The sequence below is a fragment of the Cherax quadricarinatus genome, chromosome 81, assembly GCF_038502225.1.
Source record: "Cherax quadricarinatus isolate ZL_2023a chromosome 81, ASM3850222v1, whole genome shotgun sequence".
In the NCBI taxonomy this organism is placed as follows: domain Eukaryota; kingdom Metazoa; phylum Arthropoda; class Malacostraca; order Decapoda; family Parastacidae; genus Cherax; species Cherax quadricarinatus.
In genome coordinates, this window is record NC_091372.1 from 15,289,566 (window position 1) to 15,315,035 (window position 25,470).

At 38.3% G+C, this 25,470-nt stretch overlaps 1 protein-coding gene across 1 annotated transcript in view; it reads right to left on the reverse strand.

Moving 5' to 3' along the window:
* Window positions 1-25,470, reverse strand: part of LOC128699783 (cytochrome b5 reductase 4) — a 323,046-nt gene that overhangs the window by 222,934 nt on the left and 74,642 nt on the right. The window contains exon 5 of the mRNA XM_070102466.1: window positions 19,699-19,911. Within this exon, the coding sequence (XP_069958567.1) occupies window positions 19,699-19,911 (213 nt within the window). The remainder of the gene's footprint in view (window positions 1-19,698; window positions 19,912-25,470) is intronic.

Consider the following 25,470-nt stretch of genomic DNA (forward strand, 5'->3'; position numbering starts at 1 on the left):
TAAGTTGGATATTGGCCTATAGTTATTCAACTCTGTTTGGTCTCCTCCTTTGTGGATCGGGGTGACCCTTGCTATTTTGAGTACTGTGGGGAAGGTGGAGGATTCAATGGATTTGTTAAAGAGTGTTGCAATGATTGGTGATAGCACTTGTGACACTTTTTTGTATATAAAGGGTGGTAAGGTATTTAAATCTCCTGCCTTGTTTTTTAGCGTGTTGATAATAAGGGAGACTTCGTATGGGTTAGTCGGAGCTAGGAACAGTGTGTTCGGGTAGTTGCCAGTGAGGTAGTCATTTGGTGGGGTATCTGAGCTTGGGATTTTATTGGCAAGGTTTTGTCCTATAGTGGAGAAGAAGTCATTGAGTCTGTTTGCTGTTTCTGTTGGTGGGAGTTGGGGTTCATCTGATTTTGCTAATTTTATTTCGCTATTTCGTGATATCTTTTTTGTTCCTAGAATTTCTGATAGGGTTTTCCAGGTCTTTTTTATATCACCTCGTAAGTTGGATAATCTGTTCTCATAATACAATTTTTTTGCCCTTCTTATCAGGCTGGTTAGGATTGACGAGTAACGTTTTGTTTGGTCTCTGGTTATGTGACCCATTCTGTACTGTTTTTCATATTGGTGTTTTGTATTTATGGATTTGAGAATGCTGGGTGTTAACCAGGGACTGTTCAGTCTCTTAGCTGTCATCTGTTTAGTTTTTTTAGGGCAGTGCTTGTTATAGAGGTATTGGGTCTTTTTTAGAAAATTATTAATACATTCGTCAATATCTGTATAGATTTCTAGCTCAGTGTGCCAGTCAATGTTTGCTACTGCTGTTGTGAAGTTATTAATGGCTGCCTCATTGTGAAGTCTGAAGGTGACTTTAGTAGTGTCTTGGGGTAATTTACCAAGAGTTGTTATGAGAAAAGTAGGGTAGTGGTCTGTGGTATTATCTGTAATTATGCCTGATTTTAAAGGGGATATGGTGTTGGTCCAGATGTGGTCAAGTAGGGAAACACTAGTCTCTGTAACTCTTGTAGGTTTTGTTACTGTTGGTAGCAACATACAGTTACTCATTGTGTTTGTGAATTCAGTAACGTGTGGGTCCTGGTCTTGCAGGAGATTTATATTGAAGTCACCTGAGAGTAGTAAGTGATCTTTGTTCATGCGTGCATCAGTTATCATACTTCCTAGGTTTTGACTAAATTGGCTAATGTTTGACTGTGGAACTCTGTAAATGTTTATCAATGTGAGAGGTTTTTGTAGGTATTTGGATTTGAATTTGGCTATTATATATTCCCCATGTTCATCCCTTGTGCAAGTATTAGTGATACATTCTAGTTGGTCTGAGTAGTATATGGCTGTGCCACCCCCTTGTTGGTCTGGCCTACAGTTGTGTATGGCTGTGTAACCAGGAATGGCATAGACATCTGTACTATCAGGCTTTAGCCAGGTTTCAGTTAGTGTAATGATGGACATATTGGCATGTAAGGAATTTAGTAATGCTATGAGGTCATCGTAATGCTTGCTTAAAGATCTGATATTGTAGTTAAAGATAGTTATGTTGTTGTTGGCACTGAGAAGTGCCTTTGATTGTTCTGCAGTGTAGTAATTACAGTAACTGTTTGAATCATTTAAGTCATTAAATAAGAGGTTGGTATCAGGATCAATGCTTGTAATCATAAGATTTGTAGTGAATCTATAGTTAGAATTAAGTATAAAACAAAGTAAATAGTCTTAAGCTAAAAAAATAGCACCTGAATTATTTAACAAATGTAAAATAATGAGCTAAGGTAGTTTTGGAATATAATGGCAAAGTTGTGAACTTATTCTACTTTAGCACCTGAGAATAGCACCTTGATTATTTTAACAATTGTGAATGTATAAACTAGGGTAGTTATATAAAGCTAAAATAAAGGAGAAAATATATGAGGGACTAAAATTAAGTAATGGTAAACAAAGTTAAATGGACAGGTGGTCACTATGAAATAATATTGGTTTAGGAGTAAGATCTGATTTGTAATATTAAATAAATTGAGCAGTTTATTGCACAATAAAAGTAAAAAAAATGAGGTAGTTGGTACTAGCTAGCAAAAGATAGTTTTGGTACTTGCAAAAAAGTAATTGGAATATACACTAATTGCATACACAATAAAAAGTGACTAAAAAACAAGTAGTGATAAACAAAATTAAATGGACAGGTAAGAATAATGAATATTATTAATTTGGAGTAAGATTTGACTTGTAATTTAAAATTATGAGCAATTTATAGTAGTAAGAAAGAAGTATAGAGTATTGGAGGTATTTCATTAGCTAGTGATGAAAAATAATAAAAATAATAATGTACAATATAATAGTAACGTACACTATATGCACCACACGTATATATGTATTAAGGGCACTTATCTAATCTGTTACAAAAATGTCAGCTTTTCTAAGGAAGGTAGAGAAATCGTGTTCATTTGAGATAGTATATTGTTGTCCTGTTGATGTTTTCCTTACTAGTATTTTCCCATCTCGCGTGAAACACTGATGTATTTTGTTTTCCTGTTTAAGTTTTCTCAGCCTGAACAGAAGGTTTTGACGTTTTTTTGTTAGACACTCATTTATGTACACTCCATTTTTCATTGTAATTGCTGATTTAATTAAGTCCTTTCTTTTATCGTATGAATGAAGTCGGATCATTATACTGTGTTTACTTCCTGTGTTATGTCACTAGTAATGTGCTGACTGTTTATTATTACTGCATCAGACAACTTATCTTGTTCAGTTTTGTCGTCTTGGAAATCAAGGTATTCATTTAGTCGAGTGTGCATGTTCTGATTCCAGTCCTTGATTGCTTCTTCAACCTTCATATTTATTGTTGTTATTTGCTCAGTGTGACTGGCTATAGCTGCTTTTAGAGTATTTTCTGTGTCAACTCTTCCCGATGTAATCTTCTCTTCAAGGTTTTGGATCTTATTCTCGAGGTTGGTTATCTTGGATTCTCGTCGCTCGAGTGTTGCTTTGATATCTTTGATTTCATTTTCTAGAGCAACGATGTAGTCCTTGATATTGTCAGGAATAATCATACCTGAGTTATCATGGGTGAATCCTTTGAAGGGAGTGGAGTTGGAGGGGGAGTCAGCCATGTTTGTTGTTGCTGTTGTTGTTGTTCCTTGGGTGGCGGCGGAGAGAGGGGTTGATGATACACTGGCGTCCTGCTGGGTAGACAAGTTGAGTTCTAGGGTCCTTGCAGTAGTCTGCATAAGAGTAAATCTATTTTTTTGTGTGAATAAAAATTCCAAATGGTAAGCAAGAGTAATATAAGAGGGGCCTGGAGCCATGACTAAGGAACAGAGATGTTATTTTAGTGCCAAGAATGTCTGCAATGTTTATTCTGGACCCTATTTTGAAATTGGCATCTGTAAAATTGGCCAAATTGCTAATTTCTGATCACTTTATTGGGTAGTTGAAATAGGTGAATGGGTGGTTTCTTGTACTCAAGTGTTTAATGCTTCTTTTTGATTATAATAATAATAATAATAATAATAATAATAATAATAATAATAATAATAATAATAATAATGACAATAATAATAATAATAATAATCTTGTACTCAGTCGACAGACTAGAAGCAAGTAAGTTTATTCAGGTACTATACACAAAACAGTTATGTAGATTATCATACATAGCAGCGTATGTACAGTGGACCCCCGCATAACGATGGCATCACATAGCGATTAATCCGCATACCGCTTGCTTTAATCGCAAAATTTTTGCCGCTCATACCGATTAAAAACCCGCTCACCGATTTTCGTCCGAGATGCGTCCAATGTGCGCCCTCAGCCAGCCTCACATGTGCCGCCCATGCCATTGTTTACCAGCCAGCCTCCGCGGTAACATCCAAGCATACAATCGGAATATTTCGTATTATTACAGTGTTTTCGGTGCTGTTTCTGGAAAATAAGTGACCATGGGCCCCAAGAAAGCTTCTAGTGCCAACCGTACACCAATAAGGGTGAGAATTCCAATAGAAATGAAGAAAGAGATCATTGATAAGTATGAAAGTGGAGTGCGCATCGCCGACCTGGTCAGGTTGTACAAGAAACCCCAATCAACCATCGCTACTATTGTGGGCACCAGAAAGGGAATCAAGGAAGCTGTTCTTGCCAAAGGTTTAACTGTGTTTTCGAAACAAAGATCGCAAGTGATGGAAGATGTTGAGAGACTCTTATTGGTGTGGATAAATGAAAAACAGCTAGCAGGAGATAGCATCTCTCAAGCGATCATATGTGAAAAGGCTAGGAAGTTGCATGAGGATTTAATTAAAAAAATGCCTGCAACTAGTGATGATGTGAGTGAATTTAAGGCCAGCAAAGGTTGGTTTGAGAGATTTAAGAAGCGTAGTGGCATACATAGTGTGATAAGGCATGGTGAGGCTGCCAGTTCGGACCACAAAGCGGCTGAAAAATATGTGCATGAATTCAAGGAGTACATAGACAGTGAAGGACTGAAACCTGAACAAGTGTTTAATTGTGATGAAACAGGAATGTTTTGGAAGAAAATGCCAAGCAGGACCTACATTACTCAGGAGGAAAAGGCACTCCCAGGACATAAGCCTATGAAAGACAGGCTTACTTTGTTGATGTGTGCCAATGCTAGTGGTGATTGCAAAGTTAAGCCTTTATTAGTGTATCACTCTGAAACTCCCAGAGCGTTCAGGCAAAAGAATGTCCTCAAGGATAATTTGTGTGTGCTGTGGAGGGCAAACAGTAAGGCATGGGTCACTAGGGACTTTTTCTATAACTGGTTACACCACGCATTTGCCCCCAATGTGAAAGATTACCTAACTGAAAAGAAATTAGAACTTAAGTGCCTCCTGGTGTTAGACAATGCCCCTGGTCATCCTACAGACGTGGCAGAGCGACTTTATGGGGACATGAGCTTCATTAAGGTGAAGTTTTTGCCTCCTAATACCACTCGTCTCCTGCAGCCCATGGACCAGCAGGTTATTGCAAACTTCAAAAAACTGTACACAAAAGCTCTGTTTGAAAGGTGCTTTGTAGTGACCTCAGAAACTCAACTGACTCTAAGAGAGTTTTGGAGAGGGGGAGAGAGAGCACTTTAATATCCTCAATTGTGTAAACCTTATAGGTAAGGCTTGGGAGGGAGTGACTAAGAAGACCTTGAACTCTGCTTGGAAGAAACTGTGGCCAGAATGTGTAGACAAAAGGGATTTTGAAGGGTTTGAGGCTAACCCTGAGAGGATTATGCCACTTGAGGAATCCATTGTGGCATTGGGAAAGTCCTTGGGGTTGGAGGTTAGTGGGGAGGATGTGGAAAAGTTGGTGGAGGAGGACAATGAAGAACTAACCACTGATGAGCTGATAGATCAACTTCAAGAGCAAGAGGCCAGACCTGAGGAAACTGGTTCAGAGGAGGGGAGAGAGAAATTGAAGAAGTTGCCTACTACAAAGATTAAAGAAATCTGTGCAAAGTGGCTTGAAGTGCAAACCTTCATGGATGAAAATCACCCTCACACAGCTATTGCAAGCCGTGTTGGCAACCTGTACACTGACAATGTTGTGAAACACTTTAGGGAAGTCATAAAGGAACGAGAGGTACAGGCCACTATGGACAGATATGTTGTGCGAAAGAAGTCCAGTGACTCTGAAGCTGGTCCTAGTGGCATTAAAAGAAGAAGGGAAGTAACCCCAAAAAAAGGACTTGACACCTCAAGTCTTAATGGAAGGGGATTCCCCTTCTAAACACTAACACTCTCTCTCCCCTCCTCCCATCCCATCAATCATCACCAGATCTTCAATAAAAGTAAGTGTCATGTAAGTGTGCATGCCTTTTTCAGTTTGTGTGTATTAAAATTAACATTTCATGTGGTAAAAAAATTTTTTTTTCATACTTTTGGGTGTCTTGCACGGATTAATTTTATTTCCATTATTTCTTATGGGGAAAATTCATTCACATACCGATTATTTCGCATAACAATTACCCCTCTTGCACGGATTAAAATCGTTATGCGGGGGTCCACTGTATAGAGAACCTAGGATAACCCAGAAAAGTTAGACAAAGTTACTTATTTCCAGTGCCTGACTTGGGCTTGCCATATATGATTTTTGGTAAATATTTTTTTTTCTCAGTTGTTTGTTGGGTTATCTCATTGAAACTTGGGTAGTGTATGATGGAAAGATGCTTCTTAACATACACCAAAAATAAAAAAGACGGATGATAAATAAGGTTCACTTCTCAGCCATTAGCCGCCTCTTTGAAGTATATTTTCGTATGGTTTTTATGGTTGTATTCTCGTATTTTTGGTCTCATTTGATAGAATGGAAGATATATTACAGAATAGACATGATTTTGATTGCTTTTGTAACGAAAAGTACCTTGAAATTGAGCTCAAAGTAGCGGAAATGTTCTATTTTTGCCAACGTTCAATGAACTTTGTGTAAGTCAAGTTGGTTAATTTTATTAAGTGTATTCTAACCTAACCACTCTGTAATCCAGCAAATTCAGTAATCCAGCACACTACAAGTCCCAATGATGCCGGATTTGTGATGGAGGACCTGTACTACTACTCCTACCACAAGTACTACAACTACTACTACCACAAGTACTACAGTGGACCCTCGGCTAATGATATTAACCCTTTCAGGGTTTCAGCCAAACTAGCATGGCTTATATGCCAGGGTCCTTGACGTACTAGTACTCATAAATTCTAGCACCTTCAAATCTAGTGAGAGAAAGCTGGTAGGCCTACATATGAAAGAATGGGTCTATGTGGTCAGTGTGTGCAGTATAAAAAAAATCCTGCAGCACACAGTGCATAATGAGAAAAAAAAAAACTGTGTTTTTGGATTAAAACAGCGACTTTGCACTGTATTTTTGTATGGTATTTATTGTTGTATTCTAGTTTTCCTGGTCTCATTTGATAGAATGGAAGTTATATTACAGAAATTGAGATGATTTTGACTGGTTTTACAATGAAAAGTTGTGATGAATGGTTTGAAAAACCATTATATATTTATAGATGGGGTTGTAAGAGAAGTAAATGCGAGGGTCTTGACAAGAGGCGTGGAGTTAAAAGATAATCACACATAAAGTGGGAGTTGTCACAGTTGCTCTTTGCTGATGACACTGTGCTCTTGGGAGATTCTGAAGAGAAGTTGCAGAGATTGGTGGATGAATTTGGTAGGGTATGCAAAAGAAGAAAATTAAAAGTGAATACAGGAAAGAGTAAGGTTATGAGGATAACAAAAATATTAGGTGATGAAAGATTGGATATCAGATTGGAGGGAGAGAGTATGGAGGAGGTGAATGTATTCAGATATTTGGGAGTGGACGTGTCAGTGGATGGGTCTATGAAGGATGAGGTGAATCATAGAATTGATGAGGGGAAAAGGGTGAGTGGTGCACTTAGGAGTCTGTGGAGACAAAGAACTTTGTCCTTGGAGGCAAAGAGGGGAATGTATGAGAGTATAGTTTTACCAACACTCTTATATGGGTGTGAAGCATGGGTGATGAATGTTGCAGCGAGGAGAAGGCTGGAGGCAGTGGAGATGTCATGTCTGAGGGCAATGTGTGGTGTGAATATAATGCAGAGAATTAGTAGTTTGGAAGTTAGGAGGAGGTGCGGGATTACCAAAACTGTTATCCAGAGGGCTGAGGAAGGGTTGTTGAGGTGGTTCGGACATGTAGAGAGAATGGAGCGAAACAGAATGATTTAAAGAGTGTATCAGTCTGTAGTGGAAGGAAGGCGGGGTAGGGGTCGGCCTAGGAAAGGTTGGAGGGAGGGGGTAAAGGAGGTTTTGTGTGCGAGGGGCTTGGACTTCCAGCAGGTGTGCGTGAGCGTGTTTGATAGGAGTGAATGGAGACGAATGGTTTTTAATACTTGACGTGCTGTTGGAGTGTGAGCAAAGTAACATTTATGAAGGGGTTCAGGGAAACCGGCAGGCTGGACTTGAGTCCTGGAGATGGGAAGTACAGTGCCTGCACTCTGAAGGAGGGGTGTTAATGTTGCAGTTTAAAAACTGTAGTTTAAAGCAACCTTCTGGCAAGACAGTGATGGAGTGAATGATGGTGAAAGTTTTTCTTTTTCGGGCCACCCTGCCTTGGTGGGAATCGGCCAGTGTGATAATAAAAAAAAAAAAAAAATTAGATGCACTTGTGTCATTTTACCTAACATTATCCATGGACGTAAAGAAGGGAATGTATGAGAGTATAGTGACACCAAGACTCTTGTATGGGTGTGAAGCTTGGTTTGTGAATGTTGCAGTGAGAAGGAGGCTGGAGCCAGTGGAGATGTGTCTAAGGGCAATGTGTAGTGTAAATATTATGTAACGAATTCATAGTATGCAAATTAGGAGGAGGTGTAGTTAGTAAAAGTATTATTTAGAGAGCTGAGGAGAGGTTATCGAGGTGGTTTGGTCATTTAGAGAGAATGGAGCACAATATAATGACTTGGAAGGTTTGTAGTGGAGGGAAAGCAGGGTATGGGTCATCCTAGGAGAGGTTGGAGGGGGAGGTAAAAGAGATTTTGTGTGCAAGGGGCTTGGACATACATCAGGCATGTGTGAGCATGTTAGATAGGAGCGAATGGAGACAAATGATTTTTTTGGACCTGACAAGCTGTTGGAGTGTGAGCAGGATAATATTTTGTGAAGGGATTCAGGGAAACTAGTTAGCTGGACTTGAGCCCTGGAGGTGGGAAATAAAATGCCTGGACTTTGAAGGAGGGGTTTGGGATATTTGTTGTTTAGAGTGACATCTAAACTGTCCTATCTATGCATCTCTGCAAAGACAGTGATAGTGTGAATGATGGTGAAAGTGGGGGATGTCCAGTGTGTTGAAAAAAACAAAAATGATTTCATCATGATACAATGTTTGTACAGAGATGGGTGACATTTAGTTGTGCTTGCAGAAAGTCCACAGTTATGCAGAGCATTTCAGAGAAGCTTAAAGGACACATTAGTTCCCCCATTTTTGAGGACAACTGTGTTGCAACAAAATTATCCTCAAAGATTTGTTAAGTTATACCATGAATTAAGGGAAGTTCCTGGACTTCACCTTATGAAACAGACAAAGCAAATGCGATAGTAATTATGGACAAGGTAGATTATAGTGGAAAAATGAACATCACTTCAGTTACCTAACTTTTATATCAGGATGCAATAATGTATATTAAAATGTACTGCTCCATAACTTGTGTCAATATAGAGTAAGAATTAGTATTAGTCTTCCCGAAATGTCTAGGCAAGCTAGTGGCCGTCTTTGTAATTAATGTATTTTGTAATATATAAACCACACTTAAGACTACAGCAGCAATAACTAATTAACTGCTGATTGAGAAATACCAGCCTATAGTGATAGTAGAAGTATTGTGGAAATACTGTGAAATACTGTACATATTTACACTACACTATGTGCTTAAGTTGAATTCCAAATTTCAATATTTGTAGTAAAGCTAAAGACAAAAGAAATGGCTATATAAACATCTCTGTCTGTTAAGCACAACGTCTCTAAAAAAAAAAAAAGTATGAACTATCCAATGAATTCTATATTATGATATAAACCTTGGAAATAAATACCGACAAATTGGTCTAGAAAGACACGTCCTAGTGTTTGGTCATGTGTCTTTCTAAATCATTCTATATTATTTATTTACTTTAACACACCAACCACCTCTCACCAAGGTAGGTGATGCTACAAATGAAAAAAAAATTTTACCATTACCCAATACAGTTCAGATGTCCTTCCAAACTATAATATCTCCAGCCCTCCTTCACAGTGCAGGTACTCTACTTCCCACCTCCAAGACTCAAGCCTGGCTGACCAGTTTCCCTAAATCCCTTCATAAATGTTACCTTGCTCACACTCCAATAGCATGTCAAATCATAAAACTCTCTTCCTGCCACTCACTCCTATCTAACACACTCACACAAGCCTGTTGGATGTCCAAGAACCTAGCACTCAAATCCTAAATTATATTATAAAGTAAATATGTGATAAATGGTTTTGAAAACAGATAAGTTGAAGATTGAGACACTTATGCAACATATAGGAGTCTTTATTTATGAAACATTTTGCCGTACAGTGGCTTCATCAGTCCAATACAAAGCAGAAAGGTTTAAGGAGAGGAGGAGTTTGAGGAAATCAGTCCCTCAGCCTGGAATAGATGTGCTCAGTCCATCAAATATTTCAGCTGTACTCAACTGAAGTGTAAAAAGCTGTCATTCACAGCACACAGCTGAAGTCTGAGTCTAATGGTAATATGACCAGTGAGTGGGTTTTCTTGGGTGAATGTGAGAATGTGCACAGTTGAAGGAATGACAATACCTCAGGGAACAGTAGAACAACTGGGCTTAATCTTCAATTATTTTGTAGATGTTTAAAGATTAGCTGCCCACATTACAAGTACAGTGGTATCCCGAGATCTGGCCGCCTCCCAACTCGAACAATTACGTAAGTGTATTACTGTAAGTGCTTTTGTAAGTGTATTTTTGGGGTTCTGAAATGGATTAATCTAATTTACAATATTCCTTAAGGGAACTAATTCGTTTGGTAACGGCACTCAAACAGCCTTCTGGAACGAATTATGGCCGAAACTTGGGGTTCCACTGTACCTCTATTACTCTCATCCTCCCCTCTCCCCATTCTGACTTCCAGCATTCCTTGCCTCTTACTCTCTAAGTTGTGATCTGACAATAGTTCATGATGGAAAAACATCCTCCTAACGTTCCTCTCCTAAATGAGGGTTTTGGTGAACTGTTCAAACCATGGTACTGTGACTTTCCATTCTTTATGGTAGCTTTAGCAATCTTTATCAAGTTACCAACACTAAATTCATCATGAAATTCTTTATAAAATTTTGTAAGCTAAACTGATCACAGAAGAGCATTGCACAGAGGGAATTACTGGTAGAAATAGAGCTTGGCATACAAGTGAACTGCACAGAAAGAAGGATTATTGTGCAATAGTGTACAAATTCATATAACGTATTCAAAATAATTGGACATAGAGGCTGAGAGCTGTCCTTATTGAAGGACAAGGGAACTAACTGAGGGACAATGTGAGGAGAGTTCCTACATCCTCAGGGAGATCCCCATCTTTATTGAAGAATAAGGGGACTGAGCAACAAATGATGTAGGTTATTACATCATATATTACAATGTATAATAATGTACTTATATGTACCTGTACCTAAATATACTTACCCACTCCTATAGATAGGTACTCATGATTAACAGTTACTGGTTAGGGGCTCTTGCTTCCAGAAACTAGAGTTACTCTCCTCATTATTTGATCAAACCTGGTTAATACCCATTCTCCAGGTACTGTATGACCAATATAGGTTCAAGTTGATAAATTAGACACATGTGGAAGTGGAATAAGAATCTTTCCTCCGTAAGCCATGCTTGTTGTAAAAGTCAACTAAAATGCCGGGAACAATGGGCTAGTAACCTCTTTTCCTTTAATAATTACTAAAAAGAATAATAATAAGAAAATTGTCAAAGTGGGAAGTCTGAATGTGCGTGGATGTTGTGCAAATGATAAGAAAGAGATGATTGTGGATGTTATGAATGAGAAGAAGCTGGATGTCCTGGCTTTAAGTGAAACAAAGCTGAAGGGGGTGGGAGAGTTTCAGTGGAGAGGAATAAGTGGGATTAGGTCAGGGGTTTCAAATAGAGTTAGAGCTAGTAAGTAAGTAAGTTTATTCAGGTATACACAAATACAGTTACATAGAATTATCATACATAGCAGCATGTGTGTAGAGAACCTAGGATAACCCAAAAAAGTCAGACAGAGTGACTTATTTACATTGGGGTAGCAATAATGTTGAAGGATAAGTTATGGCAGGATAAGAGGGACTATAAATGTATTAATTCAAGGATTATGTGGAGTAAAATAAAGGTTGGATGTGAAAAGTGGGTTATAGTAAGCGTATATGCACCTGGAGAAGAGAGAAGTGTAGAGGAGAGAGAGAGAGATTTTGGGAAATGTTGAGTGAATGCGTGGGGAGTTTTGAACCAAGTGTGAGAGTAATGGTGGTTGGGGATTTCAATGCTAAAGTGGGCAAAAATGTTGTGGAGGGAGTAGTAGGTAAATTTGGGGTGCCAGGGGTAAATGAAAATGGGGAGCCTTTAATTGAGCTATGTGTAGAGAGAGATTTGGTAATAAGTAATACATATTTTATGAAGAAGAGGATAAATAAATATACAAGGTATGATATAGCACGTAATGAAAGTAGTTTGTTAGATTATGTATTGGTGGACAAAAGGTTGATGGGTAGGCTCCAGGATGTACACACTTATAGAGGGGCAACTGATATATTGGATCACTATTTAGTTGTAGCTACAGTTAGAGTAAGAGGTACATGGGAAAAGAGGAAAATGGTAACAACAAGCAAGAGGGAGGTGAAAGTGTAAAAACTAAGGGAGGAGGAAGTTCGGGTGAGATATAAGCAACTATTGGCAGAAAGGTGGGCTGGTGCAAGTATGAGTAGTGAGGGAAGGGGGTTGAAGAGGGTTGGAATAGTTTTAAAAATGCAGTATTAGAATGTGGGGCAGAAGTTTGTGGTTATAGGAGGGTGGGTGCAGGAGGAAAGAGGAGTAATTGGTGGAATGAAGAAGTAAAGGGTGTGATAAAAGAGAAAAAGTTAGCTTATGAGAGGTTTTTACAAAGCAGAAGTGTTATAAGAAGAGTAGAGTATATGGAGAATAAAAGAAAGGTGAAGAGAGTGGTGAGAGAGTGCAAAAGGAGAGCAGATGATAGAGTGGGAGAGGTACTGTCAAGAAATTTTAATGAAAATAAGAAAAAATTTTGGAGTGAGTTAAACAAGTTAAGAAAGCCTAGAGAATGAATGGATTTGTCAGTTAAAAACAGAGTAGGGGAGTTAGTAGATGGGGAGATGGAGGTTTTGGGTAGATGGCGAGAATATTTTGAGGAACTCTTAAATGTCGACGAAGAAAGGGAAGCGGTAATTTCATGCACTGGCCAGGGAGGTATACCATCTTTTAGGAGTGAAGAAGAACAGGATGTAAGTGTGGGGGAGGTGCGTGAGGCATTACGTAGAATGAAAGAGGGTAAAGCAGCTGGAAATGACGGGATCATGACAGAAATGTTAAAAGCAGGGGGGATATAGTGTTGGAGTGGTTGGTATTTTTGTTTAATAAATGTATGAAAGAGAGGAAGGTACCTAGGGATTGGCAGAGAGCATGTATAGTCACTTTATATTTATTTATTTATTTATTTATTTACAATTTGAGCACACATACAGAGGTACAAAAAAATACAGATAAGAGCAGCATGCCAAAGCCACTTATACTATGCATAGCATTACGGGCTGGCTTAAAATTAACTTAAGATTAACTAAGCAATGATGAAATCAGTGATAAAACATTAATGTAAACAGATTACTATAAAGCACAAGTGAGTATTACAAAGACAGGTCATATGGTTGCATGCATTGTTGTACATTCAGTAGAATGGAGTATTCTGTTAGGTAGTGTATTTAAAAAATAATAAAGTTAGATTAGGTTTTAGGTTTAACATTTATGTGATATAATTGTGAGAAACATTTAAGATATACAATTTATAAGGTTCAGTTATTCAGTATTTATTTGGTTTTGGGTGAGTAAGTGATCTTTGAGAAGAGACTTGAATTTATAAACAGGTAGTGTTTCTTTTATATTTACAGGTAATGAATTCCAGATTTTAGGGCCTTTTATGTGCATTGAGTTTTTGCATAGCGTGAGATGGACACGAGGAACATCAAAGAGTGATCTGTGCCTTGTGTTATGGTCATGTGTTCTGTTGAGGTTGGCAAGGAGATGTTTGAGGGGAGGGTTAATATCAGAGTTAAGTGTTCTATGTATGTAATAGGTGCAGTAATAAGTATGGATGTTTTGTATGGTGAGTAGGTTGAGTGTATTGAATATTGGTGGAGTGTGCTGCCTGTTATCATTCTAACTGCAGCCTTTTGTTGGGTAATTAGTGGTCTGAGATGGTTAATTGTTGTTGAGCCCCATGCACAAATTCCATAGGTGAGATAGGGGTAAATAAGAGAGTGATATAGGGCCAGGAGGGCTGACTGTGGAGCATAGTACCGTATCTTCGATAGTATGCCTACAGTCTTGGAAATTTTCTTAGAAATTTGTTGTATATGTGTATGAAATTTGAGTCTATTATCAAGGTGGATTCCTAAGAATTTTCCCACTGTTAGCTTTGTGATAAGTGATCCGTTTATCATTATGTTAAGAGGGACATCTGTAGCTCTGTTACCAAACTGAATGAAGTAGGTTTTGTCAATGTTTAGTGTAAGTTTGTTAGTCCTCATCCAGGTAGATATTTTCTGTAATTCGGTATTTACAGTATTGGCTAGCGTGACTGGGCTCGGGTGGGAGAAGACGTATGTAGTGTCATCTGCAAATAGTGTGGGTTTGAGTAATTGCGAAGCATTTGGTAGGTCATTTATGTATAGGAGAAAGAGAAGAGGGCCAAGGACACTTCCCTGTGGGACACCAACTGTAATTGGTTGTGCAGAAGAGTTTGCCCCATTTGCGTACACATATTGGCTTCTGTTGCTGAGGTATGACTTGAGGTAGTTGAGGGAGTGCCCTCTTATACCATAGTGTGACAATTTTACGTGGAGCAAGTCATGGTCAACTGTATCAAAAGCTTTACGTAAGTCAATGAAGATCCCCAGTGGGACTTCTTTTTTCTCTATTGCAGTGTATATATGTTCTAGCATGTGTATAATAGCATCATTAGTATTTTTATTAGGCCTGAATCCAAATTGGCAGGGGTTGAGTATGTTTTGGGAGATAAGGTAGGAGTAGATTCGTTTATGAATTAATTTTTCGAAGATTTTTGAGAGAGGGTGTAAGTTGGATATTGGCCTATAGTTATTCAACTCTGTTTGGTCTCCTCCTTTGTGGATCGGGGTGACCCTTGCTATTTTGAGTACTGTAGGGAAGGTGGAGGATTCAATGGATTTGTTAAAGAGTGTTGCAATGATTGGTGATAGCACTTGTGACACTTTTTTGTATATAAAGGGTGGTAAGGTATTTAAATCTCCTGCCTTGTTTTTTAGTGCGTTGATAATAAGGGAGACTTCGTATGGGTTAGTCGGAGCTAGGAACAGTGTGTTCGGGTAGTTGCCGGTGAGGTAGTCATTTGGTGGGGTATCTGAGCTTGGGATTTTATTGGCAAGGTTTTGTCCTATAGTGGAGAAGAAATCATTGAGTCTGTTTGCTGTTTCTGTTGGTGGGAGTTGGGGTTCATCTGATTTTGCTAATTTTATTTCGCTATTTCGTGATATCTTTTTTGTTCCCAGAATTTCTGATAGGGTTTTCCAGGTCTTTTTTATATCACCTCGTAAGTTGGATAATCTGTTCTCATAATACAATTTTTTTGCCCTTCTTATCAGGCTGGTTAGGATTGACGAGTAACGTTTTGTTTGGTCTCTGGTTATGTGACCCATTCTGTACTGTTTTTCATATTGGTGTTTTGTATTTATGGATTTGAGAATGCTGGGTGTTAGCCAGGGACTGTTCAGTCTCTTAGCTGTCATCTGTTTAGTTTTTTTAGGGCAGTGCTTGTTATAGAGGTATTGGGTCTTTTTTAGAAAATTATTAATACATTCGTCAATATCTGTATAGATTTCTAGCTCAGTGTGCCAGTCAATGTTTGCTACTGCTGTTGTGAAGTTATTAATGGCTGCCTCATTGTGAAGTCTGAAGGTGACTTAGTAGTGTCTTGGGGTAATTTACCAAGAGTTGTTATGAGGAAAGTAGGGTAGTGGTCTGTGGTATTATCTGTAATTATGCCTGATTTTAAAGGGGATATGGTGTTGGTCCAGATGTGGTCAAGTAGGGAAACACTAGTCTCTGTAACTCTTGTAGGTTTTGTTACTGTTGGTAGCAACATACAGTTACTCATTGTGTTTGTGAATTCAGTAACGTGTGGGTCCTGGTCTTGCAGGAGATTTATATTGAAGTCACCTGAGAGTAGTAAGTGATCTTTGTTCATGCATGCATCAGTTATCATACTTCCTAGGTTTTGACTAAATTGGCTAATGTTTGACTGTGGAACTCTGTAGATGTTTATCTATGTGAGAGGTTTTTGTAGGTATTTGGATTTGAATTTGGCTATTATATATTCCCCATGTTCATCCCTTGTGCAAGTATTAGTGGTACATTCTAGTTGGTCTGAGTAGTATATGGCTGTGCCACCCCCTTGTTGGTCTGGCCTACAGTTGTGTATGGCTGTGTAACCAGGAATGGCATAGACATCTGTACTATCAGGCTTTAGCCAGGTTTCAGTTAGTGTAATGATGGACATATTGGTATGTAAGGAATTTAGTAATGCTATGAGGTCATCGTAATGCTTGCTTAAAGATCTGATATTGTAGTTAAAGATAGTTATGTTGTTGTTGGCACTGAGAAGTGCCTTTGATTGTTCTGCAGTGTAGTAATTACAGTAACTGTTTGATTCATTTAAGTCATTAAATAAGAGGTTGGTATCAGGATCAATGCTTGTAATCATAAGATTTGTAGTGAATCTATAGATAGAATTAAGTATAAAACAAAGTAAATAGTCTTAAGCTAAAAAATAGCACCTGAATTATTTAACAAATGTAAAATAATGAGCTAAGGTTGTTTTTTTTTTTTTTTTTTTTTAAGCTAAAATAAAGGAGACAATATAAAAGGGACTAATACAAATAAAGTGATGATCAAATAATGGAGCTTGGGAATATGACAGTAGGTAGTACTATAAAGGTAATTCTTTAAAGTTAGAATTATAGTATAAAATTATAATATAAAAGGGACTAATATAAGTTGTGGTGAACAATAAAGTGGTAATCAAATAAATGAGATTTGGAATATAATGGCAAAATTGTGACTTATTCTACTTTAGCACCTGAGAATAGCACCTTGATTATTTTAACAATTGTGAATATATAAACTAGGGTAGTTATATAAAGCTAAAATAAAGGAGAAAATATATAAGGGACTAAAATTAAGTAATGGTAAACAAAGTTAAATGGACAGATGGTCACTATGAAATAATATTGGTTTAGGAGTAAGATCTGATTTGTAATATTAAATAAATTGAGCAGTTTATTGCACAATAAAAGTAAAAAAAATGAGGTAGTTGGTACTAGCTACCAAAGATACTGTAAAAATTATAGAGGAATAAGTTTACCAAGTATACCAGGAAAAGTGTATGGTAGGGTTATAATTGAAAGAATAAGGGGTAAGACAGAATTGCAGATGAGCAAGGAGGTTTCAGAGTGGGAAGGGGATGTGTAGATCAAGTGTTTACATTGAAGCAGATACGTGAACAGTATTTAGATAAAGGTAGGGAAGTTTTTATTGCATTTATGGATTTAGAAAAGCCATATGATAGAGTGGATAGGGGAGTAATGTGGCAGAGGTTGCAAGTATATGGAATAGGTGGTAAGTTACTAAATGCTGTAAAGAGTTTTTATGAGGATAGTGAGGCTCAGGTTAGGGTGTGTGGAAGAGAGGGAGAATACTTCCCAGTAAAAGTAGGTCTTAGACAGGGATGTGTAATGTCACCATGGTTGTTTAATATATTTATAGATGGGGGTTGTAAAAGAAGTAAATGCTAGGGTGTTCGGGAGAGGGGTGGGATTAAATTATGGGGAATTAAATACAAAATGGGAATTGACACAGTTGCTTTTTGCTGATGATACTGTGCTTATGGGAGATTCTAAAGAAAAATTGCAAAGGTTAGTAGATGAGTTTGGGAGTGTGTGTAAAGGTAGAAAGTTGAAAGTGAACATAGAAAAGAGTAAGATGATGAGGGTATCAAATGATTTAGATAAAGAAAAATTGGATATCAAATTGGGGAGAAGGAGTATGGAAGAAGTGAATGTTTTCAGATACCTGGGAGTTGACGTGTTGGCAGATGGATTTATGAAGAAAGAGGTTGATCATAGAATTGATGAGGGAAAAAAGGTGAGTGGTGTGTTGAGGTATATGTGGAGACAAAAAACGTTATCTATGGAGGCAAAGAAGGGAATGTATGAAAGTATAGTAGTACCAACACTCTTATATGGGTGTGAAGCTTGGGTTGTGAATGCAGCAGCGAGGAGGCGGTTGGAGGCAGTGGAGATGTCCTGTCTAAGGGCAATGTGTGGTGTAAATATTATGCAGAAAATTCGGAGTGTGGAAATTAGGAGAAGGTGTGGAGTTAATAAAAGTTTTAGTCAGAGGGCTGAAGAGGGGTTGTTGAGGTAGTTTGGTCATTTAGAGAGAATGGATCAAAGTAGAATGACATGGAGAGCGTATAAATCTGTAGGGGAAGGAAGGCGGGGTAGGGGTTGTCCTCGAAAAGGTTGGAAGGAAGGGGTAAGGGAGGTTTTGTGGGCGAGGGGCTTGGACTTCCAGCAGGCGTGCATAAGCGTGTTCGATAGGAGTGAATGGAGATGAATGGTATTTGGGATATGACGATCTGTTGGAGTGTGAGCAGGGTAATATTTAGTGAAGGGATACAGGAAAACCGGTTATTTTTATATAGCTGGACTTGAGTCCTGGAAATGGGAAGTACAATGCCTGCACTCTAAAGGAGGGGTTTGGGATATTAGCAGTTTGGAGGGAATTGTTGTGTATCTTTATAGGTATGTGCTTCTTAACTGTTGTGTTCTGAGCACCTCTGCAAAAACAGTGATTATGTGTGAGTGAGGTGAAAGTGTTGAATGATGATGAAAGTATTTTGGGGGGGGGGGATTTTCTTTCTTTTTTGGGTCACCCTGCCTTGGTGGGAGATGGCCGACTTGTTAAAAAAAAAAAAATGTGCAACACTTGAGTATCTTTATTGAGGAAACGTTTCACCACACAGTGGCTTCATCAGTCCATACAAAGGAGAATCGTGAAGAACATGAGGACTTTGAGGTAATAAGTCCCTTAACCTTGAGTTGATGTGATCAGTCCATCAATCTTGAAAAAAATACAGCATATGTGCGAAGAAGTGGCTTATATACTGTAGGCAGATAATGAGGTGCAGAGGTCATAGGTGGTGTCACATTTGCGCAATGTGGAAGTAGGTCGTGTCCAAGGGTTAGACATGTGAAGAATTCCTAAGTATTAGGATCCCAAGTAGTTGCAGTGTCTGACAGGTTTGTAGATGAATGGTTCAGAGAACCGACAAGTTGATAAATTAGACACATGTGCAACACTTGGGTATCTTTACTGAGGAAACGTTTTGCCACACAGTGGCTTCATCAGTCCATACAAAGGAGAATCGTGAATCGTGTGGCGAAACGTTTCCTCAATAAAGATACCCAAGTGTTGCACATGTGTCTAATTTAACAACAGATATAGAGAAAAAGAGATACAATAAATAAAAAAAAAAAGCCACGAGCCATCACCCACCAAGGTGACCTAAAGGGAAGGAAGTACAACCATCATTATTCATGTTCAGTTACTGTCTTACCAAAAGTGTGCTTTCACTGCAAGTGAAAGGTCCCTCTAAACTGCAACATTTTCAGAGATAATAGGTACAGAGAAGATAGCATCCAGTTAAAAAACTGTTACTAGTAATACACAAATATCCCACACATGACTAGTAATACTGTACACAAATAACCCGCATATATACAGTTAATGGTCCAAGTTGGACTGAAATGTTGTCATAATTTCTTTCTCTTATTTGTGTATTGTTGCAGTTTTTGGCTACCAGTAATACATTACCTCTCTCTCTTTTGACTTGACATGATCACCGTGTCCCTCTAAAGTCTTGCCGACGGTGCTCCATCTCACTCCTGGCTCCATCTTACTGAGCTGAATATCCACCTTACCAGAATTACCTTCAGCTTTCAATTCAAAATCATCAGCAACATCTTTATGCAGATCTATGTGCACTGTGTAAACCATGTCTTGTATGTAACACACAACCTTCATTACCTGCAAAACAATTACAATAAATAATAATAATAATTCTCCATGGGGATGTGGAACAGAATTCTTCCTTCATAAGCCATAGGTGTCACAAGAGCGACTAACATGCCAGGAGCAAGGGGTTAGTAACCCCTTCTCCTGTATACATTACTAAAGCTAAAAAGATAAACATTTGTTTTTCTTTTTGGGCCACCCTACCTCGGTGGGATACTGCCAGTTTGTTGAAAGAAGATTTTATTTCAGCACGATGCAATGTTTGTACAGAGATGGGTACCATTTAGGTTTGCATGTAGAAAGACTATTTTTATGCAGAGCATTTTGGGCAAACTTAAACCTAGCTTAAGAATAAAAGGGCAATAACTAATTGTTTGCTTATGTAAATGGTCTCTAAGTGGTCATGAAAAATAATTTTGGGAATTACATGGAGGGCAAACAAGCATATTAACACATTATTTAACATTTATCATACTATTTAATTGTTGTAAGTATTATAGGTCAGATTATGATTGCAGGTAATAAACAATAAATTTGTGAAATACAAAGGTGATACCAAAAAACTGAGGAAAGAAATGTTTTATTCATCCTGGTGTGAGTCTTGACCACCTGATGACCTGTTTACTGACTGACCCTTTATGGGTCCGTCCTGCAGTTCCACAGCTTCTCCACAGGGTCCATGAATTTAAAAAAAATTTTTGTTATATTTTCTTATGAAATGAGAACAAAACAAAAAGTACAAAATTTGATGGAAAATTCACGAAATTATGCTACCACGAATTTTGCTGTGTCAGCGATATTGCGATTTTGCCCACTTTAACTCCTATTTTAGGTTAATTACATTATAGCAGTTGACCAAATTCTTAGCTATTTCACTAGTATCACTTCTATTTTATCGATTGAGCACAAGAAACTGCCCAATCAACTATTTCAACTACCCAATAAAGTGATTAGAAATTGGAAATTTGGCCAATTTCACACAAAGTTCAAAATATTCCAATTTCAAAACAGGGTCCAGAATAAACAATGCAAACGTTCCTGGTGTAAAATAACATTTCCTCTGTTTATTAGTTATGTTTCCAGGCTTTACACATGAATTCCATTTTGATTTTTTATTCACATGAAGAATATTTATTCACACCAAAAAATAGAAGATTTACTGTTATGCAATATTGTAATAATTGTATAAATAATATTGGCACATTCATGATCATACATTAGACCCACCAGTTGACATATATTGGATGCGTACCGTCATTTGTTTACTCTTGAACATTGGCAAAAATTGAACATTTCTGCAATTTTGAGCTTAATTTCAAACTATTTTCAGTACTAAAACAAATCAAAATCATCACTATTTCTTTAATGTGTTTTCCATTCTAACAAATAAGACCAAGGAACTGCCAATACAACCGTAAAAACCCATACAAAAATACACCACAAAGTCACTCTTTTAATCCTAAAACATAGTTGCAGTTTTTTTTCTCATCATGAACTGCATGCTGCAGGATTTGTTTTATATGGTGCACATTTACCACATAGATGCATTCCCTCATATCTAGGCCCAAATTTACTGCTCACAGCTTATATGAGTGAGCTGAGCAAAGGCAAGTGAGGAGCAAAGGCAAGGCACTATTGCTTAAAAACCGAAGAGTACAAGAATAACCCTAGAAAGCTCTGGCAACAACTAAAACAATTGGGGTATAGCCATAAACCAGTAGACAGATCTAACATAGTATTAAATGTAGATAACGAGGTATGCCACAAAACAACAAAAGTGGCAAATTGTTTTAATTCATACTACACAACTGTCGCATCAACACTAGTAAGTAAACTACCAGTTGCATCAAATACCTTTAACACAGACTCTGATATGTTTAAAACATACTATACCAATAAAGAGGTAATCCCAAACAGATGTCAACTAGTAAGTGTATCTCATGACTTTGTGCAAAAAGAACTAAGCAGATTAAACCCAACTAAGAGCACCGGCCCAGATAACATCCTGTCTAAATTTCTAGAAGATGGTGCCTCTGTATTGCTAATCCCCATTACTCGCATAATAAATTTGTCCATCACCACTAATACCATACAGGAGGGGTTCAAGGAGGCCAGAGTTACTCCTATCTTCAAGAAAAATAGTAGGTCTGATGTCAGCAACTATAGGCCTGTTAGCATACTCAGTGTAATATCCAAAATTCTACAGAGAGTGGTGTACTGTCAAGTACGTAATTATCTTAATGACAACAACATTCTTCAGAGTTACCAATCAGGCTTTAGGAGATCTTACTCAACCAACACCTCCCTAATTAATCTAATGGATTACATGAGAAATGAAATGTCGATAGGAAACCTCATAGGAATGGTAACCTTAGACATGCAAAAGGCCTTCAATACTGTTAGCCACAATACATTATGTAATAAACTGCAAGCTATCGGCATACGTTCCATAGACTGGTTAAAGTCCTATCTTAGCAATTAGAAACAAATTGTCAAAATCAACAAAACAGAATCAGAACCCCTGCTGATAGCATGTGGAGTTCCTCAAGGTAGTATTCTGGGTCCCTTATTATTACTATGTTAAGTCAACATGCTCATCAGTGTCAAGTGCAAACTCCTACTGTATGCAGATGACAGTGCTCTGTCAGTGTCAGGTAAAGACTGACATGACATAGCTAATGTAATAACACGAGAACTGGAGTCCTGCAGCAAATGGTTAGTAGAGAACAAACTATCGTTACACCTTGGAAAAACAGAAGCCATACTCTTTGGCATGAAACATAAACTGAGAAGGGTAAATAATTTTAATGTCCAGTGTAATGGGGAACCCACAACTTCAGTTTCCTCAGTAAAATATCTGGGAATCCCCTATAACCCATGCATGTCAGGAAAACTGGTAGGGAACAATTTAGTAAAGAAAGCGAATGCCAGACTGAAGTTCCTCTACAGACAAGCACAGTGTCTACCTACTGAGGCTCACAGGACCCTATGTCTAACCCTTATACAATGTCATATGAACTACGCTTGTTCTTCATGGTACTCTGCTTTGACAAAAAAAGTGAAAGATAAACTGTAAATCACCCAGAACAATATGGTAAGATTCATCCTGGACCTGGGTCCAAGAGAACATGTAGGCCAGGATGAATTACAACAATTGGACATGCAGAATGTATGCTGAAGACAGAGTAAAACAACTTAAGTTAAATCAAGTTTGTAAAATTGTTCAGTGTCCAGAATATCTTGCTGCTAATTTTGTCAAGGTTGGGAACCAAAGCAATCATAGTACTAGGGGGAGAGAGCACAACTTTGTAGTAGCCACAGTCAGTGGCCAGGCTTCAAACACCTTTTATTGTCAAAGCCAGTCATAGCATGAGCCAGTTCAATAAAAGAGCCAAAAGGTGCCTAATGAATGTAGTGACAGAAAGGGAGGAGAATGATTTTATATTTTTTTTAGCTAACACACATGTAAATGTAAATAACTCATTTTGCCTTACTCCTAGTATATCTTCTTTATAGTATAATAATAAAATATTTTCTCCTTCATAGTATTATAATAAGTGGTGAGAGAGTGCAAAAGGACAGCAGATGATAGAGTGGGAGAGGCACTGTCAAGAAATTTGAATGAAAATAAGAAAAAATTATGGAGTGAGTTAAACAAGCTAAGAAAGCCTAGGGAATGTATGGATTTGTCAGTTAAAAACAGAGTAGGGGAGTTAGTAGATGGGGAGAGGGAGGTATTAGGTAGATGGCAAGAATATTTTGAGGAACTTTTAAATGTTGAGGAAGAAAGGGAGGCAGTAATTTCATGCACTGGCCAGGGAGGTATACCATCTTTTAGGAGTGAAGAAGAACAGAATGTAAGTGTGGGGGTGTTATGGGGCTATAGGACCCAACATGTATTTATAAGTAACAGTTACTATAATAATACCTAATTATATTGAATTGATGGGGACTTTGCTCTAAATGTCAGAAGGACTGATCAACCTTATGACTGAGAGGCAGCTGGGTCAAACCTATTTTTCTCAATATAATAGGTTATACTATAGACACATAAACACACAATTTAAATAAGTAGTTTATAAAGTTGTATTTCTTTTTGTAAAAGTAAAATTAAGAGGTGGTAGAATTGTGGTAACTGGAGAATTGTGCTTGGCAACAGTCTTTTGTTTTGGTGGGAGGAGCTTAGCCAGGCTCTCTCTCTCTCTCCCTCTCACTGACTCTCTCTCTCTGTGGCTGACCTTCAACCTGGCAGGATCTCTGGGTCCTTCTCCTATCTTTTGGGGCATCATGTGTGCTCCAGGGGTGAGTTTTTATAGTTTAAGTTTTGGCCACCATACCCAGGGTGACTAAAGTGTGTCAAAACACTGGTTAGCCCAGAGTGAGAGGGTACTTCTCCCCTAACCCACGATGTCAGCGATGGCACTGCAGGGAGTGCCGGGCTCACAGGAATTTCCACTACAGGGACAGCATCGTGGAGTTCGACCGCGAGGCGGCTGCCAGGTGTGCCACAGGCAGTGTGTACTCAGTTCCTCAAGCTTCAACATCCGTGCACACGAGGGCCTGGGATCTTCAATCAACTTGGCGTCCACCAGGACGCTGACATGTCCCTAGGGGAGCTCTCCATCGGGCTGTTAACGGAGTCACTGGCTTCTTGGACCTCTTGGGGAGGGTCGATGGTGCTCGTGCAAGCAGCAGATCCCAGGGCAACTTGCTGCTGTTTGCAATGGCTGTCTACCGAGGAGAGACAGGCACCTAGCAACATCTGTTGTTGGGGCAATGGATGAATTCCCTGCTATGTTTGTTAACTGCTCATTACTCTGTAATTTGTCTATGATTGTAATCATGTGATAACGTGTTTATCATTCATTACCTTTGAAACTTGTCATGATTTTGACCAGCTCTACCTGGAGCTCATTACCTTTGTAAATTCTCATGATTAATGTGTTTATGATTCATTACCTTTGCAATTATTCATGAGTGTGACCAGCTCTACCTGGAGCTCATTACCTTTGTAACTTGGTCATGATTATGACCAGATCTAGTTCATTACCATTGTAACTTGCTCAGCTATCAAAACTTTGGAGTCCAGTCCCTGGACCAATTATGTACCTCTGTAATATTTTGACTACCGCCCACAGGATGGGTATGGGGTGCATAATAAACATATTAAACTAACTAATAAGCCCAGAGTTATGTCAGGAAGAGTGAAGGACAAGAGTTGTTGCAACACACCATGTGGAGCACAGGCATGGAGTGTGTAGATTTTGTTTTGAAAATGGAGGCTGTGATTGTATATTCTGTACATATCTATTGAGAATACAGTTATATTTTTATAGTAGTAGTTTACATAACCTGTGAAGAGGGCTGGTGAAAGGGTATCAGAGACACTCAAGATGATCAGCCATGATGTAAGTATTACCCCTAGACAAATAAGGCCATTAAGTAAAAGCTACCCCACACTAGAACATGTAGTGAGAACCTCACTATCAAAGTAATAAGGGACAAACCAACGTAACATGGGAGCTTGACCGGGAGAGTTATTTGACTGCTAAAATAACTCAAAACATTCTT